Source organism: Indicator indicator, chromosome 24, assembly GCF_027791375.1.
Source record: "Indicator indicator isolate 239-I01 chromosome 24, UM_Iind_1.1, whole genome shotgun sequence".
In the NCBI taxonomy this organism is placed as follows: Eukaryota; Metazoa; Chordata; class Aves; order Piciformes; family Indicatoridae; genus Indicator; species Indicator indicator.
This window is the reverse complement of record NC_072033.1, coordinates 2,674,905-2,699,026: the sequence shown is the minus strand read 5'-3', so window position 1 is coordinate 2,699,026 and position 24,122 is coordinate 2,674,905. Positions and strand designations below refer to the sequence as shown.

The window sequence follows — 24,122 nt, the reverse complement described above, 5'->3', positions numbered from 1 at the left end:
CCCAAGCCCAACGTGACTGAGCTGCAGCACGTGTAGCTTGCTTGCTCTCCTCCTCCCCCGAGGATGCAAGGATGCATCCTGCTTATTTTTACTGTCTCCCAGCTGCTCCGGGTGTGTGCAAGGGAAAAGATGTGGAAAAAGTGCACCTGGGACCTGGCAGGGGGTGTCTGAGCACTCCAGGGACTGTGTGCACCCAGCCCACGCAGGACAAGGCTGTCTTCTGCCCCCAGGGAGGCAGAAAGAGGCCTGAAAGCTGGAGCTGTTGAGCACAGACATCATCAAATCAAACTATCGTGCAGGCAGCTACCACAGAAATAGGCAAGGGGCAGAGGCTTACCTTGGCAGGGAGCATGGGAAGGGGCTTGGGTGACGGAGGGGCTCTGCTGTCAATCAAAGCAAAGCCCTGGGGGGGGCCCTTCTGCACTCCATGTTGTTAAAATCTGTGCTTGGTCCCTGTTGGGACACCTCAGGGTCAGCATAAGGGCAGCATGGGAAGGAGCAGCTGATGGCAAGGTCCAGGACAGAGCTGCTGGTGGCAGGAGGCAGCTCCTTGCATGGGCCCCTTCCAAAGTGCATCCTGACAGGGAAGGGTGACATGGCCTTGGCCCTGGCTCTGATATGATGCCAGTGCTTGGCTCTGCTCTTCAAGTGGAGGGGCACAGAGGCACAGCCAGGTGGGAATTAAACAAAGCAACCCCTTACCAGCCTCTCATAATGAATAACTGATGCTGTGGTTCACCTCCCTGAGTTATTCCTTGAGGAAGAAGTGTGTTTGGGAAGTGGGGTGGGCAGAAGCAAGGTGGGCAGAAGCAAGGTGGGCAGCAGGCAGTGCTGGCAGGGGTGCAGCCTATAGAGAGCCCAAAACCTGCCCAAATCCTCCCAAGGGGTTTAGATTCAAGGCATAAATTCTGGCAAACTTTCTGCTGTGTCAGTAGCTAAAACTGTGCCCCAGCCACTGCCAGCCTTGGCTCACTGCTGGGCTTTCCTGACTCCTCAGAGCCCAAACTTCACAGCACAGGAACAGGACCCCCACTGTCCACCTGGGCTCAGCACCACGTCTGCATCTGGCACAGCACAGCCTGCAGATGCCCAGCATTTGCTGGTGCCAGTGGGGCCATCAGTGTGGCCTGATGGCACTGGGCACCCCTAGAGTCAGATGGGCACCATCCCTGCAGAGTTACTGCCAGGGAATGGGAGATGGGAGCATACAGGAGCTGAGGACTCTCAGTGCACACAGGATGTGTGCAGAGTGCCCATCTCCCACACTGTGTCTGCTTCACTCAGTGAAGAAAAGCATCTGAGGTGCAGAGAGCTCATAAAAACCAGGCAGCAGCCAGGGCCCCTTCCTAAAGTGAAATGAGAGCCCTGCATGAGCTACCATCAGCTCTTTATCCAGAGATTTGGGATGCCCATGCTGCCCAGAAAGGTGGGAGATGCCCCATTCCTGGAACCATTCCGGGTCAGGGTGTTTGGGGCTCTGAGCAACCTGCTCTAGTTGCAGCTGTCCCTGCTGACTGCAAGGGGGCTGAACTGGATGAGCTTTAAGGGTCCCTTCCAATCCATCCCATTCTGTGATCCAAAATAGCAGGAGGGAAGCCCTTCAGCTGCATCATGAATCATCCCCAGGAGACAGAGCAGTTATTTTTAGGGTGCTCTGGCTCACGTGGAGCTGCCAACGTGTTCCCCCCAAGATGGGCTGCAGTGCCGGAGTGGGGACTGTGGTCCTGTCCCTGCTGGGGGCCTGCTTCCATGAGGATGAGGAGTCCCAAAGGTTCAGCATCCCCTGAGGGTGATGTGATTCCCTGAGGGGAATGTGATGGTGGATGTCATCAGAGAGCTTCACCTTTGCTCAGGGGAAAAGCTGTGCTGCCAGGAAGGGTCAGCTTGCTCACAGGAGCAGCCCTGCAGAGCTCAGGAGGTTGATGCCAGTCCTCTCCCCTCTCTCTGTGCCCACTGGCTCCCACGAAAGCCAGTGCCTGCTTCTGCCTGGGCAGGGTGTCAGCCTTTGGGCAGCAGTGCAGGTCACCACCACCAAAACGAAACTGAAAGGGGAGTGGAGAGGGAAGGCTGGATCTTGCAACAAGGATCTGTTGGCACAGGGCTGGGCTGGGCACCTCACAGTAAATCATAAAAGCTTTGTCACCTGAGGTGACAAACATTGACCTTGTAAAGAGGCATGTGGCAGGCAGGGCACTGGGGGGCCATAAACACCCCCCCCTGCTCTCCCCATCCTCCTGCCTGTGGTGCTGGGGGTATAGGAACTTCATCAACCAGAGCAGCAGAATTGCTCGTCTCAGTTTAGTTCCCCATTTGATGGGGTGACAGCAAGCTCATCCCCACTCCCTCCCAGGGGGCCAGCCAGTCTGTGTGTGCCACTGCCCTCCTGGTTGCTGGGTTTTGAGGTGGCACAGCACATTCCCCTCCTCACCAGGGCCCTGGCTGACCCTGCTCCCAGCCCTGGGGACTACAGGGAGGAAGGCTGGGAGTGGGACACTGAGAGGAGTTGGCACCATGGCTGGGGCTGGGCTGAGCTGAGCTGTGGGGTTTGCCACCCACGGCTGGCACATCAGCATCTGCATGTGTCCTGCAGCAGGGACAATCCTGGGCCAGCACAATGAGCTGGGAACTGCTGCAGTGCAGGGATGGAGGCCTGAGTGTGGAGGTTGGGCTGGGCAACAGTGATGGGCTCCTGATCCATGCTATCCCAGCACCCACAGGCAGCTCAGCTGGAATCCATGCTCCATTCCCTGTAAAAGCTGGAGCAGGAGCTGGGTGAGCTTCCACAGTGCAGTCTGGGGTGAAATATTGATCAGGCTGTTTAAAGGAGAAGCAGGCAGGAGGCTGGACAGGGAGGAGGGGAGCGAGAGCACAAACACGGGAAGGAAGTGGCACTTCTCTGCCTGCCACTGCACTGGCAGGCACACACCAGGCTGCCAGGAGGTGCCCAGAATCCCCAAGCAACCCTTCCTGAGTGTTCTCCATGTCCCTTGCTCGCTGGGAAGGGGACAGTGTGCTGCAGAGGGGATTGGGGCACTCAGGGTTAGGGCAGGGCAACCTTGAACTTTGGCCTGCAGACCTGTGCCTGCAGCTGCCTTCAAGCAGGGACAAGAGGTGCTGGGACAAACAGGGAAGCTGGGAAGACACTGGGAGCCTGCTGGTGCTGTGAATGCATGGACTGGTTTCACATCAGTCCCACGCTGCCTTCCTCCTCCATGCACAGGAGCTGCAGCTGCAGGCAGAGAAGCAGCTGAGTGGGGACAGGGGCTGCCAAAAGCTACCCTCCCCTAATCCAGACCTATGGCAGAGGGTGGCAGGCTCAGCCCCAGTTCCATACATGGGAACAGGTGAAATTGTAGAAGGGAAAAAAAGACAAGCTATCCCCAAAGACCAAAGCACTTCCTGCAGCCCCAGGCTCATGCATTTCAAATTCAGAATAGAAAAAGCCCTACAAAATAACCCCAACCCTCCCCTGGGTTACTCAGGGTTGGGTTCCATCTCCCCCCAAAGCTTCCAGCCCCTCCCACTGCCCCCAGCCCCGGGCCAGAGGCCAGTCAGTAGAAACCTTTATTAAACATGAAGCTCAGAGGAACACAAGCTTGTTAAAAGGCAGTAAAAGTGAAAGTGCGTCTCCAGCCCCGGCTGGAGGACCCCAAGGCACTGCCCCCACCTCCCAGCCCCACTGAGCCAGGGAGGGGGAGACAGAGCCCAAAGGCTGAACGGCCACGTGAGGAAGGGAGAAAAAAAAAACCAAAACCAAAAAGCCTGGAGACAGCGTTGGGTTCTCACCTGCAGATACACCCCCCCCCCCCACAGGACACCCCTGTGTGTCCCCCAAAGGGGACATGTACATGGTCCCAGGGCTGCCAGCCCCATCCAGCCCTGTCCCCACCTCCCACAGCCACCTGCCACTGTGGTGGGCCTTGCCAGCAGCTCCAATTTGGCCACAAGCAAAGCCAGGATGTGCCAGTGAGCCCCTTCATGTCCCCCTCAACCAGCACTGTCCCTCTGTTCCCTTCTGCCTCCCTCCCATGTCCTGGGAGGGCCCCCCACACACCATAAATAATAAATAAATACCCCATGCTCAGCTGGGCTGGGGGCAGCCCCCAGGGCAGGGGGAGACAGCCCTGACCCAGCACCCACCCCCATCTCCACTACCCCCTTCCCAGCACAACACCACCTCTTAGCACCCCAACTCTGCTGCACAGCCCCCCTCTCCCCAGCCCCCCTCCCTCCCCTGGAATTAAAACGCTGTCCCCAGGGGACAATAATAAATTAACCCAAATCTATACACAGGACTGCTTAAAGCTCTGTAACGGCACCCGGCGGGGGAGCCCCGGGCAGCCCCCCTCTGTCATCAGGGCCCTGGGGTGGGGGATCCTTCCAGATGGGACCCCCCCCAACCCTGGCATGTCTCTCATGAGGCTGGAGCCAGGGACTCTGCTGGCCCCCAGCAGGCTAGGGGGAGGGCGCTGGAGGGGTAAGAAGAAAATATTGCAAGAAGGGATGGGGACAGGAGCAGAGGCTGCTGCAGCCGGGGCGGGACCGCGGGTCCGGTCCTGTCGGCCCAGGGGTGCCCCTCCCCGGCTGGGCAGCTCCCCTGCGAGCACCAGGGCAGAGCCTCAGAAGTCCAAGGGCGTGAAGTCCCCAAAGTCACAGTCGAAAAGCTCGCTGATGCCCTCGCCCTCCTCCAGCCCGAAGTGGTAGTCCTGTGCCTGGGGAGGCGACAGGTTGATGAACTCGTCCGCCAAGAAGCCGGCAAAGTCCTCCCTGCTCTGCTCCAGGAGGGCATCCATGGAGGCCAGTGGTGAGAGGCTCACATCCTCTGCCGGGCTTTTGCCGGCCATCGTGCTGGTCCCTGGCAGCAGTGCTTCTGTGGGGGTGGGAGGTGCTGTAAGTCCCACCATGCTTGCCCCCAAACACCCCCCCCCCCCAAAAAAAAAAGCAGGCTTTTTGATGATGCAGAATCTGCCTTCCCCACCTCCCTGTGCTGCTGAGCTGCCTCAGCACCACCCCAGCCTGTGCTGGTGGTAGAGGGGACACAGCTGCAAACACAACCATGGCTGGAGGCCCTGGGCCAGCACCACTGTCCCCAGCCCCCTCCTGTCCCCAGCCCCAGTGCCCACCTTGTTCTCCGGGCAGCAGCGACATGTTCACGTCCTGGGCAGGGTGCAGGAGTGGGGAGGCTCTGGGCTGTGAATGGCTGGGAGATGACTCCTCTGTGGGGGCTTTGAAGGGGCTCTTGACGGGGCTACAGACCCCCGAGCTGTCCTCGGGGCAGAGGAAGACGTCGATGGGGCCCTGAGTGCTTTGCACAGAGACCTGGAAAGCCTGAGGGAGGGGGAGAGGAATGAGATGAGAGGACACAAGGATGCCCAAGGAAAGGATATGAGGGGAAACAAGGATGCCTAGGGAGAGGATATGAAGGGGCACAAGGATGCCCAGGGAGAGGAGTGAGATGAGGGGGCATAAGGAAGCCCAGGGAGCCTGGGCTGGGCTTTGCTGAGGGTTCTGCAGCCACAGGGAGCAGAAAGTGGCCCCAGCTTACCTCTGCTGGGTCTGAGACCTGCAGCTGGGTCTCTGGGGGGGCTTTGATAACCATCACCATTTGCTCTGAGGGGTCCACAACGCTGCGGAGATCCTGGCAGGTGACGTAGGCTGCGGTGTGGCAGGTCAAGGAGCAGACATGGGGACACCTCCATGTGGCAGCTGCCGGGGCTGTGCAACGCCCTCCCTGCAGCACAGCCGGGCCCACCTCGGAGCTCCGCTGTGTGCCCCCCACCCAGCAAACCCCACCCCGCCCCGCACCAAAGGATATTGCTGGTTGGCAGGGTCCTCGGTGAGCAGGCGCAGCTGCACCGAGCACATCTGGATGAGGTCGTCCAGCTGCCGCTCGGCCGCCTGCAGCTCCCGCAGCTCCTTCTCCAGCAGCCGGTGCCGGCTGGGGGCCCCCACAGTGGCCTGGTTGCCCCTAGGGAGCAGAGTGGCCATCAGGAAGCAAACCCCACAGGTCCCTCTGCCCCACGTGACTGTCCCCATCTGGGACAGGCTAAATCCCACCCCGTAATCCAGGGAATCGACCTTGTGGGGATCGACCCTGGGGTCCCTTCCCTGAGCCTGGACGCAGCCCTGCACTGGGTCAGGGAGCCCAATGGGGACTTGACACCAACAGGAATATCAATGCTGCTCAGGAGTCACCTGCAATTGAGCATAGCCCTTGCCCAGGGCTGCTGACCACATGAAGCCACCACTCAACCTCTGAGCAGATGCTCCAGTGACATCACTCTGAGCTTCTCCATCCCAGCAAGACCCTGCTCCACCCTGAGCCCCACCCAGGCAGCTCCCCCATCTCAGGAGACAGCCAGGCACAGCCCCATGAGCCCAGCCCAGGAACATACAGCCACTGGATGTTGTTCTTGGACTTCTTGGTGATGAGCTGGATGCCCTCCAAGACATTGGTGATGTCGTAGATGCGCCTCTTCTGCACCTTAAGGACCTCAGCCGCCCAGTTGAGGTCCACCACGCCATCGGGTGACTGGCTCAGCAGCTCCAGGAAGCGCTTGGTGGTGAGGTTCAGTGAGGTTTCATAGCGGGACTTCTCCCCTGGAGACTTTGCCCCTGCCAGCCACCAAGGACAAGCATGGTTTAGCCACAAGGGAAACCCACTGCTGGACCTGAGAGGTCCCAAAACACTTCGCCATGCTTGCAGGTTGACTTGTGGACCAGCACCAGCACCCTGAAAGCCATCTGCTTTCTTGGGCGATGGGGCAGGATCCCACATCCTTCACAGGAAGCATGCTACAGGACCTGTTGTGGGCTCTGCACTTAGCTGTCACCACAAGCTCAGTCCTGACAGCAAGGTGCCAGGCTGGGCTCAGGGGGGGAGAGGAGGGAGGCTTCACTTGGGACACTGCACCACCACCATGCTGGTGGTGTTCAGAGAGACAGAACCACACTAGTGTTCAGCAGGTGGGCAGGACAACCATGCCATCAGCCCAGGGGACAGCAACACAGGCTGGAGAGAGTGGTCAGGAACAGCTCAGCTCCAGGAACAGCCAAAAGAACGTGAAGAGACAAGGAGAGGCTACCAGGGATGAGCCCAGAGGCACAACTCAGCCTGTGGGCAGCAGAGGCAGGTGCCAAACCCCCTGCTCTGGGCTGGGCTGGCTCAGGAGATCAGGGGCAACAGAGCTGGTACCTTTGGCCGCGTTCCTGGCCTTGCCCCGGCCTGCTGGCAGACTCTCGGCTATGTACTGGTGATCCGTCTCCAGGTTCAGCTTCCTCTTCACCTGCAAAGGACAGGGGGCATCGGAGGAACGGCCACCACCACCAAGGCCCCACGCAGCACTGGAGGGTGACCGTGAGCAACCCACCCAGGGACCGCCCCCGCCTCAGGGGGCACAGCACCGCAAGGTACACAAGCCCCTGGTCCCGGCAGGGCCAGGCTAACAGGAGGAGCAGGGCGGGGGACCTGGCCCCATGGTGGGGGGCCCTGCCACGCCGCGCAGAGCACCCCAAAGGGCGCAGGAAGGGGAGGGTAAGCTGGGCCCAGCGCCCGGGCGGGCGGCTTCCGGAGCGGCTGCTGGGCCAGGGCTGCGCTTGGCAGGTGTGCTGCGTGGCACGGCGTGGCACGGCACGGGTGGTACAGCACGGTGTAGGGCATAGCGCGGCCAGCACGGTATCGACAGCACGACATGGCACAGCAGAGCACAGCACAGCACGGGGCAGCAGTACGGAACGGTACTGCCTGGCACAGGATATAGCCTGGCCTGACACACAGCCCAGCTTGGCACAGCCCAGCTGCTCTACAGCCCCGCTTTGCACGACCCGGTACTGCATGGCCCGGCACAGGGCACGGCCGAGCATAGGGATCGGCTCGGAACTGGGCACGGCCCAGCACTGCACGGCTAACGCGGCCCACTACTGCACTACTCGGTGTGCACCCTGGCCCGGTACATAGTCCGGCCCGGCCCGGCCGCAGTCCTAAGGGTCCCGGGATCCGGCGGCCCCCGCACCCACTATCGCCCTCTTCCCGCCCCGGCCCCGGGAGTTACCGGCGGGCGGCCCAGCGCAGGCCGTCTCGGCGCGGCTCCGGGCCGGGCGGGTTGCGGCGTGGCGAAAAGCAAAAGGTCAGCGTCGGTGTGTCCGCCGGCCGCGGGTTCCTCGGCGGCGGAGACGATGAGGAGGTGCGGGGAGGCGCTGCCCAGCAGCGCCGCCAGCCCCGCCGCGCCTCCCGCCGCCGCCGCCGCCGCCATGGCTCACATGGCCGCCGGGCTCGGAGCGGCGGGAGGAGCGGCGGGCAGAGCGCGGGCAAGGGCTCGGCCCATAGCGGGGCGCGGGGCCGCTGGGCTCCGCTCGGCTCCGCGCCCGCCGCCGTTATTGTTCGTCGCGCCGGCCCCCGCGCCTTTGCGCGCCAAATCCTTTTTGCCGCGAAAGCGGCGCGAGCCTCCCCGCCGATAGCTCATTGGCTGCACCCTCCTCCGGGCGCCGCTGAGGCGCCGTTTCATTGGGCGACGACCACGAAGCGACCGGGCGGTGTCCGCGCGTCTATTGGTGCAGAGCAGCGGCGCGGGACGCGCTGACAGAAGGCCAATCGGCGGCGCCAAGCAGAGGCAAGAGGCCAATCGGGGGGGCGGAGCGGGGCTGGGTTTAGGGGTGGAGGGGCGACTGACGGGGCGACGTGGGGGGCTCCGGCCCTAGTCCTGGTCTTTGCTTTACCTTACAGGATTTCTCCAGAGAAGGAAACTCGACAGCCTCTCTGGACAGTCTGCTTCAGGGCTACGGCACCCTCACAGCAAAGAATTTTCTCTTCCTGTTCAGATGGAACCTCCTGGGTTCAACTTTGTGCCCATTGCCCCTTGTCCTGTCGCTGAACACCAGTGACAAGACTCTGGCCCCATTCTCTTGCCCTCCCACCCTTTAGCTCTTGCTGGGCATTGAGCAGATCCCCTCTGGGGCTGCTCTTCTCCAGGCTAAACAGCCCCAAGGCTTTCAGCCTTTCCTCCTCAGATGCTCCAGGCCCCTCAGCATCTTTGTAGCCTTTGCTGGCCTTTCTCCACTAGTCTCCTGTCCCTCTGGCTGAAAAGCCCAGAACTGGACACTATTCCAGACATGGCTTCACTAGGGCAGAGTGAGGGGGGAGGAAAACCTCCCTGGACTTGTCAGCCATGCTCTTCTGAATGCATCCCATGGCCTTTTCTGTGAGAGCACATTGCTGGCTCATGGAGAAGCAGGACTCCCAGGTCCTCTCTGCAGGAGTTCAGAGCTGTCCCATCTCCCTCACTGCAAAGCTTGCCCTCAGCTTGTGGATGAAGCTACTGGGCAAGTATAGAGGCTTTGGGCTGTGATGGTGCTGGAGGGTTCCAGCATGCACAGAATGATTGGGATGCTGCAATCTGCTCTGGATGATTCACGGCATGTTTCCAGACAGTGACCAGCTGTGGACCTTTGCCTCAGCACCAGCTGATAACCCTTTGCAGGGCAGCACAGAGTCAGAGCTCTGCTGAAAGCAAACTCTGCACTTGACTGTGCTAGCAGTTATCTGTGGTGGTGGAAGTGTGTGGCCTGGGTGAGGCAGGGGCAGAGGGTATTGCAGCTGGAGCCAGGAGTGTCCCTGCCATGCTGAGACAGATGATAATCCACCCATGAGACATGGTATAGGTGGCTCCCACCACCAGCATGTCCCCTGTGTAGGACACTGATAACCCTCCTGCTGCACGAGAAGGCAAAATTAAAGAGGAAAAGAAACATAAACATCCTCCTGATAAACCCCAGCATTTAAAGACTAGGCTATGCCCAGGGCCCAGACATGGAGTTGATGGGCAAAGCGTGGAGCATGGGTCTTGACCAGGCACCCAAACCCCTCTGAGCCAAGCCCAGAGTTTAATCCCTCCAGGAGCTACCAAACAGTGGAAAAGGCTGCCCAGGGAGGTGGCTGAATTCCCATCCTTGGAGGTGTTTTGAAGAGGCAGAGCTGTGGTGCTGAGGGACATGGTTTAGCACCAGCCTTGGTGGAGTTAGATAGTGCTTGGACTGGATGATCTTAAAGGTCTTCTCCAACCAAAACAATTGTATGACTCTATTCTCTGATTCTGTGAGCTGCCCCAAGTGTCCCTAGGCAGCCTCGTGGACAAGCATCGTAGCCCCCAACCCCTTGCTGTTGCCAGGCAGGGTTGTGGAGCAGTGCTGGCTCCTGTCCCAGCCCCACTGCCAACCTCAACCTGCCGAGCCTGACCTACCTGGGATGCAGGAGATGGGATGTTTTTCCCAGCAGCCTTCCTGCGTGGGATGCAGGAGGCACTTGCAGTGATGAGTGAAGTCCTCACAGGCAGGGACACGCAGGGCCCCTGAGCTGGCACAACAAATTTTGGGCTTTAAGGGAGCTTCTGATGGCTACCTTGGCAGTGGCTGCAGCTCCCTGCAGGACAGCCAGCACGGAGCGGTGCCATCACTTCCCCACATCCTTGCTTGCTTTGAAATCCACCACTAACATCCCGAGTGTCCCTGACCAGTCATACCCCACCCCCCGGCCCATGCCTCATTTCTTCACCGGCCAAGAGCAAACCGAAACGCTGCCGTGCTTCCCGCCCATGAATGCAGCTAATTAGCGACCGGCCCTTCTAATGATCGAGGGCTTGCTCTGCAGAGCCCTCGCGTCGCACCGCACCATCAGTCCTGGGAATCACAAGCAACAGTTAGACCAGACCAGATGTTTGCACCATCCTTCACGTTTCTTCCACCTGGGGAAAAAAAAAAAAAAAAAGGCAACCCCCCCCCCCCCCCTCCCCCAGAGACAGGCGGGAGCGAGGGGCTGGTAGCGCTCCCCCCGGCCCCGGGGAGCCTCGGGCAGGCGCTTCCTGGGGTGAGGCAGGGTTTGGGACACAGCTGCTGCACCAGCTGCTCCCGCTCGGCTCACAAAGGCTGGGTTTTGTGTCGTGGGGTGGTTTGTTTTTTTTTTTCTCTCCACCCTCCCTAATTCATGCAGGAGTTTATTCAAGGGGAGCAGGTTGTGCTCTGCCCCCCTCTCTCCCCCTGGCTGCGCTGCAGCTTCTCCCAAGGCTTTCAGTGCTGGCGGTGCTGAAAAAAAAAGGGCAGTTCTGAAGACAAATGAAAGGCAAATGCTGGTGGGAGAAGGAAGGGCAGGGGCTTTTCTTGCGTGCACACGAGGGAAGGCAGATGAATTCCATCTCCTGCACAGCTGCAGCCTCCTCCCAGTCTCGCCAGCCCTGCTGAGGAGTGGAGACTTGCTCTGCAGATTAGCTGTCTGGCGGGTGCTGCACAAAGATAAAGTCCTGTCTCCATGGCCCCGCTTGGTCACGGGGAGGAGCAGCAAGGCAATTCCCACGCCTTGCACCCCAGCAGGATTTACCCCACGGCATTCACCGAGTTTGGGAATGCTTTGGCTGCCTCTCCCCATCGGGACAGGTGCAGGCTGAAGGGTAGCTGCTGGTCCCTGCGTGGAAGGGAAAGCACAGAGTGGGGCTGCAGATGGAGCTGGAGCCAGCAATGTGCCCTTGTGGCCAAAAAAACCCAGATGGTCTCCTGCATTCAGAAGAGTGTGGCCAGCAGGTCAAGGGAGGTTTTCCTCTCCCTCTACTCTGCCCTAGCAAGGCCACACCTAGAGTACTGTGTCCAGCTCTGGGCTCCCCCGTTCACGAGACAGGAAACTACTGGAGAGAGTCCAGCAGAGGCTGCAAAGCTGCTGAGGGGCCTGGAGCATCTCTGTGAGGAGGAAAGGCTGAGAGCCCTGGGGCTGGTGAGCCTGGAGAAGAGCAGCCCCAGAGAGGATCTGCTCAATGCTCAGCAAGAGCTAAAGGGTGGGGGACAAGAGGATGGGGACAGACTCTTTTCAGAACCCAGGAGGTTCCATATGAACACGAGGAGCAATTTCTTAGCTGTGAGGTGGAACAGGCTGCTTAGAGAGGTTGTGGAGTTTCCTTCTCTGGAGAGACTCCAAAGTTGCCTATACATTGTGATCCTGGGCAAGCTCCTGTGGGTGACCCTGCTTTAGCAGGGGAATTGGATTGGATGACTTCAGAAGTCCTTTCCAACCCCCACCACGCTGGGATTCAATGGTTCTGTGATATGCCCTTACTTTGTTTAGCTACCAAGCCAGGCAGGTTCAGACTCTTGTCCAATGCCTTGTACCTATGCCCTGATCTGGCAGGTGGTTGTACCACAGGGTGTCTGCCCTAAGGAGGAGTCTTTGGGCCAGGAGCAGGCACACAGAATGAAGCCAAGACTCTACATGCATGAGGAGGAGTACCTGAGAGACCTCCCTCCAGCTGACTTTGAACAGTTCCATGTTCTCTGCAACCACTTGCTTGTGGTCCTGATGGACTGCAAGGCACCAAGGAGCAGTCTGTCCTTGTAACCATGCTCCCAGGAATACCCCATGGGTATCCAACCTGACCTGGAATAGTTCCAGGGATGGGGCATCTCCCACCTCTCTGGGCAACTTGGGACAGGCTCTCACCACCCTCAGTGGAAAAAAACTCTTGGCCTTCTATTTAGTTTAAACATCCCTCTTCTAGGTTCAAACCACCACCCCGTGTCCCACCACAACAGGCCCTGGTCCAAAGTCTGTTCCCAGCTTTCTGATCAGCCCCTTTAGGAACTGGAAGGCCACCAGAAGGTGTCCCTGGAGCCTTTTCTTCTCCAGACTGAACCACCCCAACTCTCTCAGCCTGGCCTCACAGCAGAGCCCTTCCAGCCCTCTCATTGCTGTGGCCTTCTCTTGCCCTGCTCTACCAGGTCCCTGTCTGTGCTGTGCTGAGCACTCCAGAGCTGCCCCAGCACTGCAGGTGGGATCTCAGCAGAGGGGCAGAATCCCCTCCCTGCCCCTGCTGCCTACACTGCTGGGGATCAGCCCAGGAAAGGGCTGGCTCTGGGCTGTGACCACTCTGTCAGCTCTTCTCCGGCTTTTCACCCTCTACCACCCCAAAGTCCTCCACAGGGCTGCTCTCCATCTTTTCATCCTCCAGCCTGGACTGACAGTGAGACTTGCCCTGATCCAGGTGCACTTGGCCTCCTTGAACCTCACGAGGTTCACACAACACTGATGGTGTTGGCCAAGCAGCACTGGCTGTTGCCTCCAAGCTGGCAAGAGAAGGGCACAACTGCTGCCCAAAACATACTCTGTGCAGGAGCTTTTCACATACAGGACCAGCAGTGTGGTTAACTACATTACTTCCTCTGTTTCAGCTTCACAATGATGACAGTAAAACCAACAGACAAAAAAAAAGATTAGGTTTTTATTCTTCTTCTAGGAAGCACAGTGTTTGGATAGTCAGAGAGTGATTGTACAGAAACAATTTGCAGGTGACTTTGGCATCAAGGCTTGGACCACTGTGCTGCAGTGACTGCAGGAGGTGGCAGTTCACAGGGGACAGAGCTGCTTCAGCAACTCACTGCCCCCTCTTTCACCCCTTTTAATTCCCCCTCATCCCCAAGCCTGAGGTATTCCTACTAATGTAATAACAGCAGGTCCAGTAGGTCTAGGGAGGTTCTCCTCCCTCTCTACTCTGCCCTGGTTGAGACCACATCTGGAATACTGTGTCCAGTTTTGAGGCCCCCAATTCAAGAGAGACAGGGATCTGCTGGAGAGAGTCCAATGGAAGCTACAAGGATGATGAAGGCACTGGAACATCTCCCCTGTGAAGAGAGACTGAGACACCTGGGGTTGTTTAGTCTGGAGAATGGAAGGCTGAGAGGGGATCTGATCAATGCCTATCTGTCAATATGAAAGTGCCAGGCTCTTTTTGGTGGTGCCCAGTGACAGGACAAGGAACAGTGGGTACAAGCTGGAAGCCAGGAATTTCCACCTCAACATGAGAAGAAACCTCTTTGCTGTGAGGGTGCTGGAGCCATGGAGCAGGCTGCCCAGAAAGCTTGTGGAGTCTCCTTCCTTGGAGACTTTCAAAACCCACCTGGAGACATTCCTGTGTGACCTGCCCTGGGTGATCCTGCTTTGGCAGGGGGGTTGGACTTGATGATCTCCAGAGGTCCCTTCCAACCTCTAACGTTCTATGATTCTAAGTTACCTGAGTTTAAATTCCTTCTGCTGTCCCCAAATCAGGGCCTGAATTCCACAGCAATTACAACCACAAAATATATGCCACAAGCAGAGGTAATAAATTAGTTTGTGTTTCCCCCTCCTCCTCAGCAGCTTCCTCAGAAAATGAGCTGAAAATTCTTCTAAGTAACCCCACCTCCTCCAGGGACCTGCTATGGTTGGAAATTTCAGATTAGCACCCCTAAACCATTAACAGCAGCAGACAGGCACTACACCAAACAGCATTCTGCCTCATTTTCTCTCCTCCCTTATCAGCTGCCTTTCAAAAGCATCCCCAGCAAACCCAACATGTTCTGTTCAGGTTGGCAGGCCCCAGGAAGTCAAACACAACCTGGCACAGAGGAAGCAGCATGCAGGTATTAGCCAAAGGTCATGTTTATGCTGATGGAGTGAAAATGAGGTTGAGTTACAGCAGGTTCTCCTGTGTGGAGGTATCTGCACAGGCTTCTGGTGGCCCCACCAGCACCACCTATTCATGATGGCTCCCAGGACCCTCTGCAGACACAGGGGGTCCCCACAGGCACCACTTTTCATCTGTTTTACCAGTCAGAGGTCATCATAGAACCACAGAATGGTTTGGGCTGGAAGGGACCTTAAAGATCATGTAATTCCACCCCCTCTGCCCTGGGCAGGGACACCTCCCACCAGCCCAGGTTGCTCAAGGCCTCATCCAACCTGGCTTTGAACACCTCCAGGGAGGTGGACATCCACAGCCTCCCTGGGCAACCTGTGCCAGTGTCTCACTGCTCTCACTGTCAAGAATTTCTTCCTTATCTCCAGTCAACCCTGCACTGCTACCCCTACCCAAGCAGAGCTTGAACTACTCCACCAGGGCAAGAAAGCCTCATAGCAGCCATAACAAAGCACTTCTGCAGCCTCTCTCCACCCTGATCCCGCTGCCATGAACACATCACACAGAATCCCAGAATGCCAGCTTGGCAGGGACCCCAAGGATCATCTGGTCCAACCTTTCTAGGTAACAGGAGAGTTGAAATCAGCTGGCCCAGCACCCTGCCAAGCTGAGTTTTGCAACTGCCCAGTGCAGGCCAATCCACTGCTTCTCTTGGGAGATGATTCCAATGTCCAACTGTTCTCATGGGGAAATATTTTCTTCTGGACTGCAATGGGAATGTCCCAAGCAGTAACTTGTCCTCATCATCCCTTGTCTTTTTTTTTTTTTTTTCCACAGGACTCCTTGTAAAAAGGGAGTTTCCTGGGAGCCTCCCTTTCTGTACTGGTCCATGGTAATAAGGTCTCCCCTAAACATGAGTGGCTACTGCACAGACAAGGAGATGGAGATGTTCAAAGTGAGGCTTGGCAGGGCTCTGGGCAACCTGATCTAGTTGAGGATGCCCCTGCTGGCTGCAGAGAGGGTTGGACTGGATAACCTTGGGAAATCCCTTCCAACCCAGACCATTCTATGATCCTCTGGTGGCAAGGACAAAGTACACTGCCAACCCAGGTTCACACCTTCTGTAAGCCCTTCTCTATGCCACTAATTGGACCAGGCATGGACTTTTCTTTCAGCAATATCCTCCCCTTGGCTGCAAGGACAAAAAAAAAAAAAAAACAACAAAACAACTCTGAGCTGAACCAAATGTCAGGCACCCATTTAATTTTTACCTTTGTTAAATAATGTAACTGTCCTGGAAAGGCTTCCTCAGCAGCACACACACACACACACAAGCTGTCCTGGAGGAGTAAAGCACAGTGGGTATGCTGGGGCAGCTGGAAATAACCCTCAGCTCCCTTTGTTCCTTCACAAAATAAATGATTAATAGCTCAGGACAGTCAGTCTGCTGAAAACTTTTGATCACTTGGAGTCATTAACCTTTAAAAGTGCCTCCAAAAAAAGGGACTAAAAAAAAAAAAAAAAAACAAATCAGAAGGAGAAGCATCGTTGTCCAATGGACACTTTTTATCTGAGAACTTTGGGGGTTGAGCTGGGCAGTGAGGCACTCTGCTCTTCTTTAAAGGCACTCAGCATCCCCAGTCAGGTGTTGAGGAAGAAAACAAGGGAAAATAAAGCTGATTTAGACAAAATAGAGCCACGTTCATCTTAACACTCACAAGAGATCAGGGTCGGGGGGGAGACAGTGGCCCCTGCTTTGTGGTCCTTCAGCAGTCGACTGACTCGCAGGTGGCTTCCAACTGTCCCCTTTATTTCTTTGGGGTTTAATGCTAATAAAAAAGGAAGACAAACAGGGGACTTAGTTCCCCACACAATGCACTGGGGGAGGGCAGGGAGTGTAACTTCTGTATCGGGAAAGTCTGACTCAGACAAATTACTTCTAGTTCACTTCCTTACTACACGCCCGCATTGTTCCAACACCTTGGTGGCATAAGGGGCTCATCCCCAGCTATCTATCTGCTCACAGGAACAGCAATGTGGCCTCAATGCTGCTGAAGAACTGCTCCAATTACTTCCCTGGGGAAAGAAGTGACTTGCAGCTTAACATCCTGCCCCCGCAGCAGGAGAGCCAACCGTCCGTGACCGCCTGGCTCAGGGCTGCTGCTGCAGGGACCCACTGCAGGGATGAGCTGCAGCTTGGCTTCCAGGGATGGCAGCTGGGACCTGGAGGTGAAGTACAGATGGCTGGAGGCTTGGGCACTTGCTTAGAAAGTGAGGTTGGTGATAGATGCCCAAGAGTAAAAGGGTGCTGAGAACCCAGGGTGCCGAGAACCCAGGGTGCTGCTGCCAGGGTGATACTAAAATGTTGCTGTTGCCTTGGTTTGGCCTTCTAGAAAGGACAGAGACACTATGGCAGAAGTCAGGGCAGAAGGACAGAGCAGGTCCCTTGCCCTTCATGTAGCCAGAGAAGTGCTTCACCAGCAGCCACATGGTCGCAGTGGTAGAACTAGCAGTGGAATCAGGACCATTTAGGTTGGAAAAGACCATTAAGATCACAGAACCACAGAATTGTCAGGGTTGGAAGGGACCTCAAGGATCCTCCAGTCCCAACCCCCCTGCCATGGGCAGGGACACCTCACACCACAGCAGGTTGCTCACAGCCACATCCAGCCTGGCTGCAAAAACCTCCAGGGATGAGGCTTCCACCACCTCCCTGGGCAACCTCTGCCAGGCTCTCACCACCCTCATGGGGAACAACTTCTTCCTAACATCTAGTCTGAATCTACCCACTTCTGGTTTTGCTCCATTCCCCCCCAAGTCCTATCACTACCTGACATTCTAAAAAGTCCCTCCCCAGCTTTCTTGTAGGCCCCCTTAAGACCCTAGAAGGCCATAATAAGGTCTCCTTGGAGCCTACTTTGCTAGGAAAAGACCTTCATGATCATCAAGTCCAACCATTACCTTACTCTATTCAGGGCACTACTACACCATATCCTTGAGCACCCTGTCTAGAAGGCTTTTAAATACATCCCACCTCCTGGGCAGCCTGTTCCAGTCTGAGAACCCTTTACTATAGAAGTTTTTCCTAAGGTCCAGGCTAAACCTCCCCTGGTGTAACTTTATGCAATTTCCTCTTGTCCCATCACTTGTTACCTGGGAGGAGAGACCAACCCCCACATGGCTCCAACCTCTGTTCAGGTAGTTGTAGAGATCAATGAGGTCTCCTCTCAGCCTCCTTTTCTCCAGACTAAAAATCCCCAGTTGCCTCAGCTGCTCCTCACGCAACTTAGTCTCAAGAGCACTCACCAGGTCATTGAGTCCAGCCATTAACCCAGCACTAAACTCAGCACCACATCTACATGGCTTTTAAATCCCTCCAGGGATGATGATTCAACTCCTTTCCTGGGCAGCCTGTTCCAGGGCTTAGTTCCAGAAGAAAAGGATTTTGCCTCTAAGGGAATCCCAAGCCTTTCTCAGAGAGAGGAATGCCAGCTAGAAATGGAAAGGCTTCAAAAATCTCTCACAGACACAGGGCTCATACAATCAGCCTGCACGATAATGGCTACAATAATGACAAAGAGTCAAGGATTTGTGAGGCTAATAGATTATTTCAGTGAGAAATTCTCAAGTCAGATTGTGGAAGGGGTTTTCTGACATTCATCAAAGCTTGCTGGAATTCAGCAATGTTAGCAGAATACTAACATTCAACATTGAGGCTTCTGACCCAAAAAGAAAGTGCTGCATGAGTGCTGCCAGCAGTGGTACAAATAAGACCTCACCTGGAGCTTCAGTATTTTTTTTTTCCTCAACTTGAATCTTTATCTACACCAAGCAAAATATTTAACTGCAAAGAAACAAAACCATTTCCTAGCTTCTCCAGCTTTCCTGGGGTCTAGCTGATTACATCCTGCAGGGTGTTCAAATTGAAGGACTCAGATCAGACTGCAACAGCAGATGAAGGTAAAAGGTAAAGGTATCCCAAGAACTGCCCACAGTTGTTATGACAAAGCAGCATCTTGGGTCTTGGCACCAAACATGAGTTTGTCATGGATCTGCATGGCATGAGCACAAAGCAGCTTCTGTCTCTACACTAAGATCTCCTAGGGACTGCAGCTGGACTCAGTGTTAGATTCAGTTTAAGAGCCAGAAGCCTCTTATCCCACTCCACCTGAGCCAGGTGGGATGCAATTCAATCCCAAACATTGCAGCACCAGACTGTGGAAAGGGGAACATTTCACCCTCCCTCCTGCTGACACAGAGAGTGGAAAAATAAAGAGCAAGGCAGCACTTGGAATATGCAGAATAGTAAAAAAAAAGAAGAAACTGAGGATTGTTTTCTACTCAGAAGCTGCCTGCACGTTTCAGTCTTCTGTTCAGTTGTACCATTGAATATGACAAAGTGCTAGAGCCTGAGGTGTAAAGAAACTGCAAAAGATGATGAACAGCATCAGCAGGGTTATGAAATTACATGGTCAGGTCAGGATGGAAAAGCAGATGGGTGCAAAGAGAAGCAGATGGATGCAGGGAGAGCAAACAATAGTGCCCGACTGAGCTGAAAGGGAATGGTTAGCACAGCAACTTCGTGACTTTCTTCCAAGTATCACCACATAGAGCAGCATGTCAGGAATTATTTTAATGTACTTCATTTAGTGTTATATGGTAGTAAGTGCTTTGCACTATTATTAACAGTTTGGATTGATTCATTTAAACAGTTTTCTCTCTCAGCTTTCCACTCAACCTCCTGTTACAGCCCAGCAGGGCTCAGCAGCCTGGTTTTAAAGGGGAAGAACCATTCCTACGTTGAGCTGTGGCCTCAAGCTGGTTCAGCAACACATCTGTACAAACTGCAGGTACACTCAAGTTTGATTACAGACACACAGGCTGTGGAGGGCAGATTCTGGACCCAAGGGAACCCCAGGTGCTTATCCTCCACCCAAAGAAAAGTGCTTGCTACAAGCATTGCTGGTTTGTGTGTGTGAAGCACCCAGCAGGCTCTGAGGGCGTGCAATATGCCACAGCCTGTTTCCAAAGCAGCCCAAGTTGTGTAACTCTCTCTGGTATTTAGTTCAAGTAGCTTTAAAAACAAAACAAAACAAAACAAAACACAAACCTCTACAAATAAGTTGAAAATAATGACAGGGCATTCATTGCTGCACTCTGCAGAGGAGCAGATTCAGCCCAAAGTGCATGAATGAAACCAAGCAAAACCAGTCCTTCCAAGCCTGGTTTACCAGGTGGGAAGCAGACGATCTGCACAGTTTCATCCTCAAACATCTCATTGCCTCCCTGAGGGAACACTGCTGAGGAAGTCCCTTAAGGAGCACACAACTTCTTGTCATAGCTTACAGGAGACCTCCAGTCATCCACAGGAAGGAAGAAAGAAACAATGTCCCTGTATCCAGCCCTGAGCAGCTCCCCCTCTCCCAGCACAGGAAAACACTTCTGCCCTGCGAGCATTGGGGTGATCCCCAAAACACTTTTTTCATGGTTAGACAAACTCCCCAGTGCCATTTTATAACTGTATTTAGTTTCTTCAACCCCAAGAACCTCAAAGCCACACCACAGGGAAAAATAAGGCCTCTCTTAAATAGACTGCACCAAGTCTCTGTGGATATTTCCTCGCTCTAAACAGAGCCAAGAGCAGACAGATGGGAACATTTTGGCCAGGCCACAGAAGGCAATTCTGCTTGAGAGATGTCAATTAAAAATAAATCACCAGTCAGGAGCAACAGAACCACCTCTTCCCTTTGCTGCTGGAAGGGGGAAAAAGCTCTTTTATGGTGAGCCACCTACTTGCTGTCTGTCCTTCTGTTGTAAAGGAGAAAGTCAGAGACGTCGTGCCACACGTCGCTGTCGTCGTACAGGTAGGTCATGGAGGAGCGCAGAGAAGGCTGCAGAGTTTGCCGGTGGTATTCGAAGAGCCACAGAACTGTCCCCCATATCAGAGCAGAGACGAGAGGGAAGGGATCCTGCTTCGGCTGGGGGATGTAGCCCTTCTCCACTGCCAGGCGGGACAAGCCGAAGAGGATACGGGACAGCAGGTACATGATGATCTGCAGGGGGAGAAAAACCAGAGGGCGCTGCAGCAGGACCCTGACCAGACAAGCCAGGCAGGAGGGGTGCAAACAATTCACCCAGCTTTACAGCAAACAGGTTGTAGGTTCCCATCTCAAGCAGTTTCTGTCACTAGAGGACATGTAATTGTTTTGGTTGGAAAAGCCTTTAAAGATCATCCAGTCCAACCCTTCTCTAACTCGACCGTGGCTCTGCTGAACCACATCCCTCAGCACCAAATCTCTGCCCCTCTGGAACACTTCCAGGGATGGGGATTCAACCACCTCCCTGGGCAGCCTGTTGCAGTGGTGGGGAACCCTTTCAGTGAAGAAGTTTCTTCTCATGTCCAACCTAAACCTGCCCTAGTGCAACTTGAGGCCATTTCCTCTTGTTACTTGGCAGAGGAGCCCAACCCCCACCTCACTGCAACCTCCTTGCAGGGAGCTGTAGAGAGCAATGAGGTCTCCCCTCTGACTCCTCTTTTCCAGGCTAAACACCCCCAGCTCCCTCAGCTGCTCCTCCCCAGCCCTGTTCTCCAGGCCCTTCCCCAGCTTTGTTGCCCTTCTCTGAACATGCACCAGCAACTCAATGTCCTCCTTGGAGTGAGAGGCCCAACTGAATCCAGGATTCAAGGTATGGCCTCACCAGTGCTGATTACAGGGTGGCAGTCACAGCCCTGCTCCTGCTGGCCACACTATTGCTGATCCAGGCCAGGATGCTGTTGGCCACCTGTGCACACTCTGGCTCATGTTCAGCCAGCTGTGAAACAACACCCCCAGGTCCTTTTTCACCAGGCAATTTCCAGCCACTCTGCCCCAAAGCTGGAGCATTGATGGGGTTGTTGTGACCCAAATGGAGGACCCAGCACTCGGCCTTCTTGAATCTCACACTGCTGGCCTTGGCCTGGATCTCTGTGCCCTCAAAGTCCTGATTCTCTGCTGGTGCTCTAACTTAGTGATCAACAACTTACACTCAACGCAACACATCCGTGCAGTTGCACAACTTCTGTCTTTGATGCTCAGATGCTGCTGCTGACAAGAGTCATAGAGCAGCTCTGCTAACCTGCCAAGTAGCTACAAACCCAGTCTGGACACGTTCTAAAGCCAGACTGAGGGTAGGCTCTGCAGGGCATTGCATAAGCAAAACAGTTCTGATTAAACTGTGGCTGTGTGTCAACAACCAGCTGTAAACCAAACATCCCTTGAGCAGCTTCTGGCAGCTGAACCAGTTGAGTTAAATGTAGCTCAGCAGCTCTAGGTTCAAGCTGAAGGGTTTAATCCTGCAAGAAGGCAGGTCAGGAGTGTCTGCAGTCAGTTACCAAAGGTCTGATGTCAGCTTGGGTAACCCAGCAGCTTTGGCTTGCGTGAGGTCTTGAGGAACTGGGTCTAGTGGGAAGTGTCCCTGCCCATGACAGGGCGATTGGAATGAGATATCTTTAAGATCCCTTTCAGCCCAAACCATGCTATAAGTCTATGACTTCCCTGCTTTCCCAGGCAAACCTGGGAAACCTGGAGATAAACCTGGGCTTCTAACACCCAAACACCATTCACAGAGACACCCAACCACCTCCAGGATTTGAGTGCAGAGCAGCCAAAACAAGAACTTGTGCCAAGAAGAATATCATAAAAGATATGCATGGCAAAACCACCAGAAACATACCAGGCTGTCCCAACCACTTCCTGGCACACAGTCACCCATCTGCAGGGATTGTTTGTCAAGGAAACTTGCAATCAACATATTTACCTGGCTGTTGATGGGGTTGTTGTCACCGAACACCAGCCAACCCCCAATGCAGGCTGCAAAGAAAGAATGAAAGGGGATTTTTTTCCCTTGCAGTCGGGACTGCAACGCCATCAGCCCCTTGTAGGTGAACACAAAATACGCCAGGTTCCGGGAATGAGTGTATGTGGCTTGAGCAATGGATTTCAGTTTCTCTCTTAAACTGAAGAAAAGAAACAGAGAATTAGGAGAGCAAAAAGGCTAAAAACACTGCAGCCCCTCAGCCTGGACACTACGCCTTCCTGGCCTACCCATCTCACCTGATAGCTTGGGCAAACTACAGAACATCTTGTGAGAAAGGAGAAATACTTCCACCTCTGGCCAGACCACAGCCCTGCTTAGACTGTAGGCTGTGCTTCTGTCCAGTTCTATGAATTCAACAAAAAGCAGCTTATCTGTATTATTTTTTTGCCTAAGTGCAAACCTCTGGCATAAGCAGGGAAAGCCACAAATTGCACTGCTAGAGCCTGGCTCCCCTTATTTGAGCAGAGAGCAGGGTGCTGCTGTTTGCATCTGCTTATTGCTCCTCTGGCTACTGGTTCTCACCAACCATTCCATGAGTGGCTGACCCCCATGACTGTGTGTGCATTAGAGTCGACCTTCTCAGCTATCAGAACAACAACCCGTGACCATAACTCCTGTATATTTATGCTTTTCAAGACCCCTGGGAACACGAAAAATCAAATGCCTGGATGAAAACGTTCCAATTCCAACAGAGAATTACAGTACTAGGGTTTTTACCTTCCACTCTTGAACAGGAAAGTCATCACCAGGGCATGTGGGGCACGAACTTTTGCTCCATAACTGCAAAAGCGAAGAGAGATTTCAGAGTTTTGCATTACACTATGACATTGCTGTATTTCTGTTCTGCTGGCAGCCAGAAGTTTCTACTCCTGCAGATACATCGTACTTACAATCACCCCAGTAGCAGTATCACACCAAGCCAGAGTGCGCCCAGGCCACGGGCCTAGAAGGTGCCTCCCGAGATGCCAGACCCAGCGGGGATCCCAGACTTGGTTAAACTCCTCGCCTAACGCAGAGGGCGACGGCAACACCGCTCCCGAACCTCTATCGCAGCAGCCCCGTCTCCCTGCCAGCAAGGCGGGCACAAGCCGGGCACATGGCGGCCATGCCGGCGACTAGGCCTCAGGGCACCGAGACGCTACCCTGCGACCGGCCCTGCCACCCCATCCCTCCCTCCCTCCCTCAGTCACCCCCGCCGCACTCACACGGCCCCGTTGCGGAAGCCCTTGAGGACGGCGAGCGCGGCGTGGTAGCGGCGCTGCTGCAGGAGGGTGTTGGCGGCGCGGAGCACAGCGCGAAGCGCATCCCTACCATCAGCCATGGCGAACCCCCCGCCGGCACCGACCCGGGCTGCCGACCGTGCCACCGCTTCCGGGGGCGAGGCCCATCCCGCTGCGCCCATAGGCTCCTCCGATTGCCCATCAACGCTCCTGGCCAATAGCCCACGCTATCTTAACCACTCAGTGGTGGTGAGCATCAGTCCCGCAGCCAATGGGGGGCGCGCGTGGCGTTCCGCCCACTCCCTCTCGCTGAGGCCATCGGCGGAACAGTGCTCGCTGCTGGGGGCCCTTGCGGGACGGCTCGGCCAGGCCAGGCCAAGGGTCATGGGACTGGGGGCGCGGCCGTCCCATGGCAGAGCCGCGGGGCAAGGGCTCTGCGGGTCCTCGCAGGTGCTGTGTCGGGGGCCCACGAGGGGCAGGTGTAGCCGCCAGGTGGTTCCCGCCCTCCTCGGCGAGGCCCGGCCTCCTTGGGCCCCCGAGGCGCTCTGCCGCGGTCCGAGTTAAATGTGAATCCCCCGGCAAGCTCTGCCGTACGGTCACTGCCCTGAGCAGCGGGCCGGCC

The 24,122-nt window shown here is 55.5% G+C and overlaps 2 protein-coding genes across 2 annotated transcripts; both read right to left on the bottom strand.

Moving 5' to 3' along the window:
• Positions 1–4,619: 4,619 nt before the first annotated feature.
• Positions 4,620–8,252, bottom strand: E2F1 (E2F transcription factor 1). Its single transcript, XM_054392147.1, has 7 exons — positions 8,052–8,252; positions 7,196–7,286; positions 6,396–6,615; positions 5,816–5,968; positions 5,546–5,660; positions 5,124–5,328; positions 4,620–4,870 (listed from the first exon to the last, which is right to left on the bottom strand). Exons 1-7 carry the CDS (start codon positions 8,250–8,252, stop codon positions 4,620–4,622), a joined length of 1,236 nt encoding a protein of 411 aa, XP_054248122.1.
• Positions 8,253–20,212: 11,960 nt separating this feature from the next.
• On the bottom strand, positions 20,213–23,613 carry PXMP4 (peroxisomal membrane protein 4). Its single transcript, XM_054392057.1, has 4 exons — positions 23,486–23,613; positions 22,998–23,060; positions 22,221–22,419; positions 20,213–20,476 (listed from the first exon to the last, which is right to left on the bottom strand). The coding sequence occupies exons 1-4, from the start codon at positions 23,599–23,601 to the stop codon at positions 20,213–20,215; spliced, it is 642 nt and encodes a 213-aa protein (XP_054248032.1). The 5' UTR covers positions 23,602–23,613.
• Between the last annotated feature and the right edge of the window lie 509 nt (positions 23,614–24,122).

Coding starts and splice junctions, on each gene's coding strand:
- E2F1 (XM_054392147.1), bottom strand. CDS start 8,252: ATGGCGGCGGCGGCGGCGGCGGGAGGCGCGGCGGGGCTGGCGGCGCTG. Junction 6,616..7,195: donor GGCCAGGAACGCGGCCAAAG/GTACCAGCTCTG, acceptor GGTGGCTGGCAG/GGGCAAAGTCTCCAGGGGAG. Junction 4,871..5,123: donor GCTGCTGCCCGGAGAACAAG/GTGGGCACTGGG, acceptor CCACCCCCACAG/AAGCACTGCTGCCAGGGACC.
- PXMP4 (XM_054392057.1), bottom strand. CDS start 23,601: ATGGCTGATGGTAGGGATGCGCTTCGCGCTGTGCTCCGCGCCGCCAAC. Junction 23,061..23,485: donor GGCTTCCGCAACGGGGCCGT/GTGAGTGCGGCG, acceptor TCGCTTTTGCAG/TTATGGAGCAAAAGTTCGTG. Junction 22,420..22,997: donor TTCCTGTTCAAGAGTGGAAG/GTAAAAACCCTA, acceptor TCTTTTCTTCAG/TTTAAGAGAGAAACTGAAAT.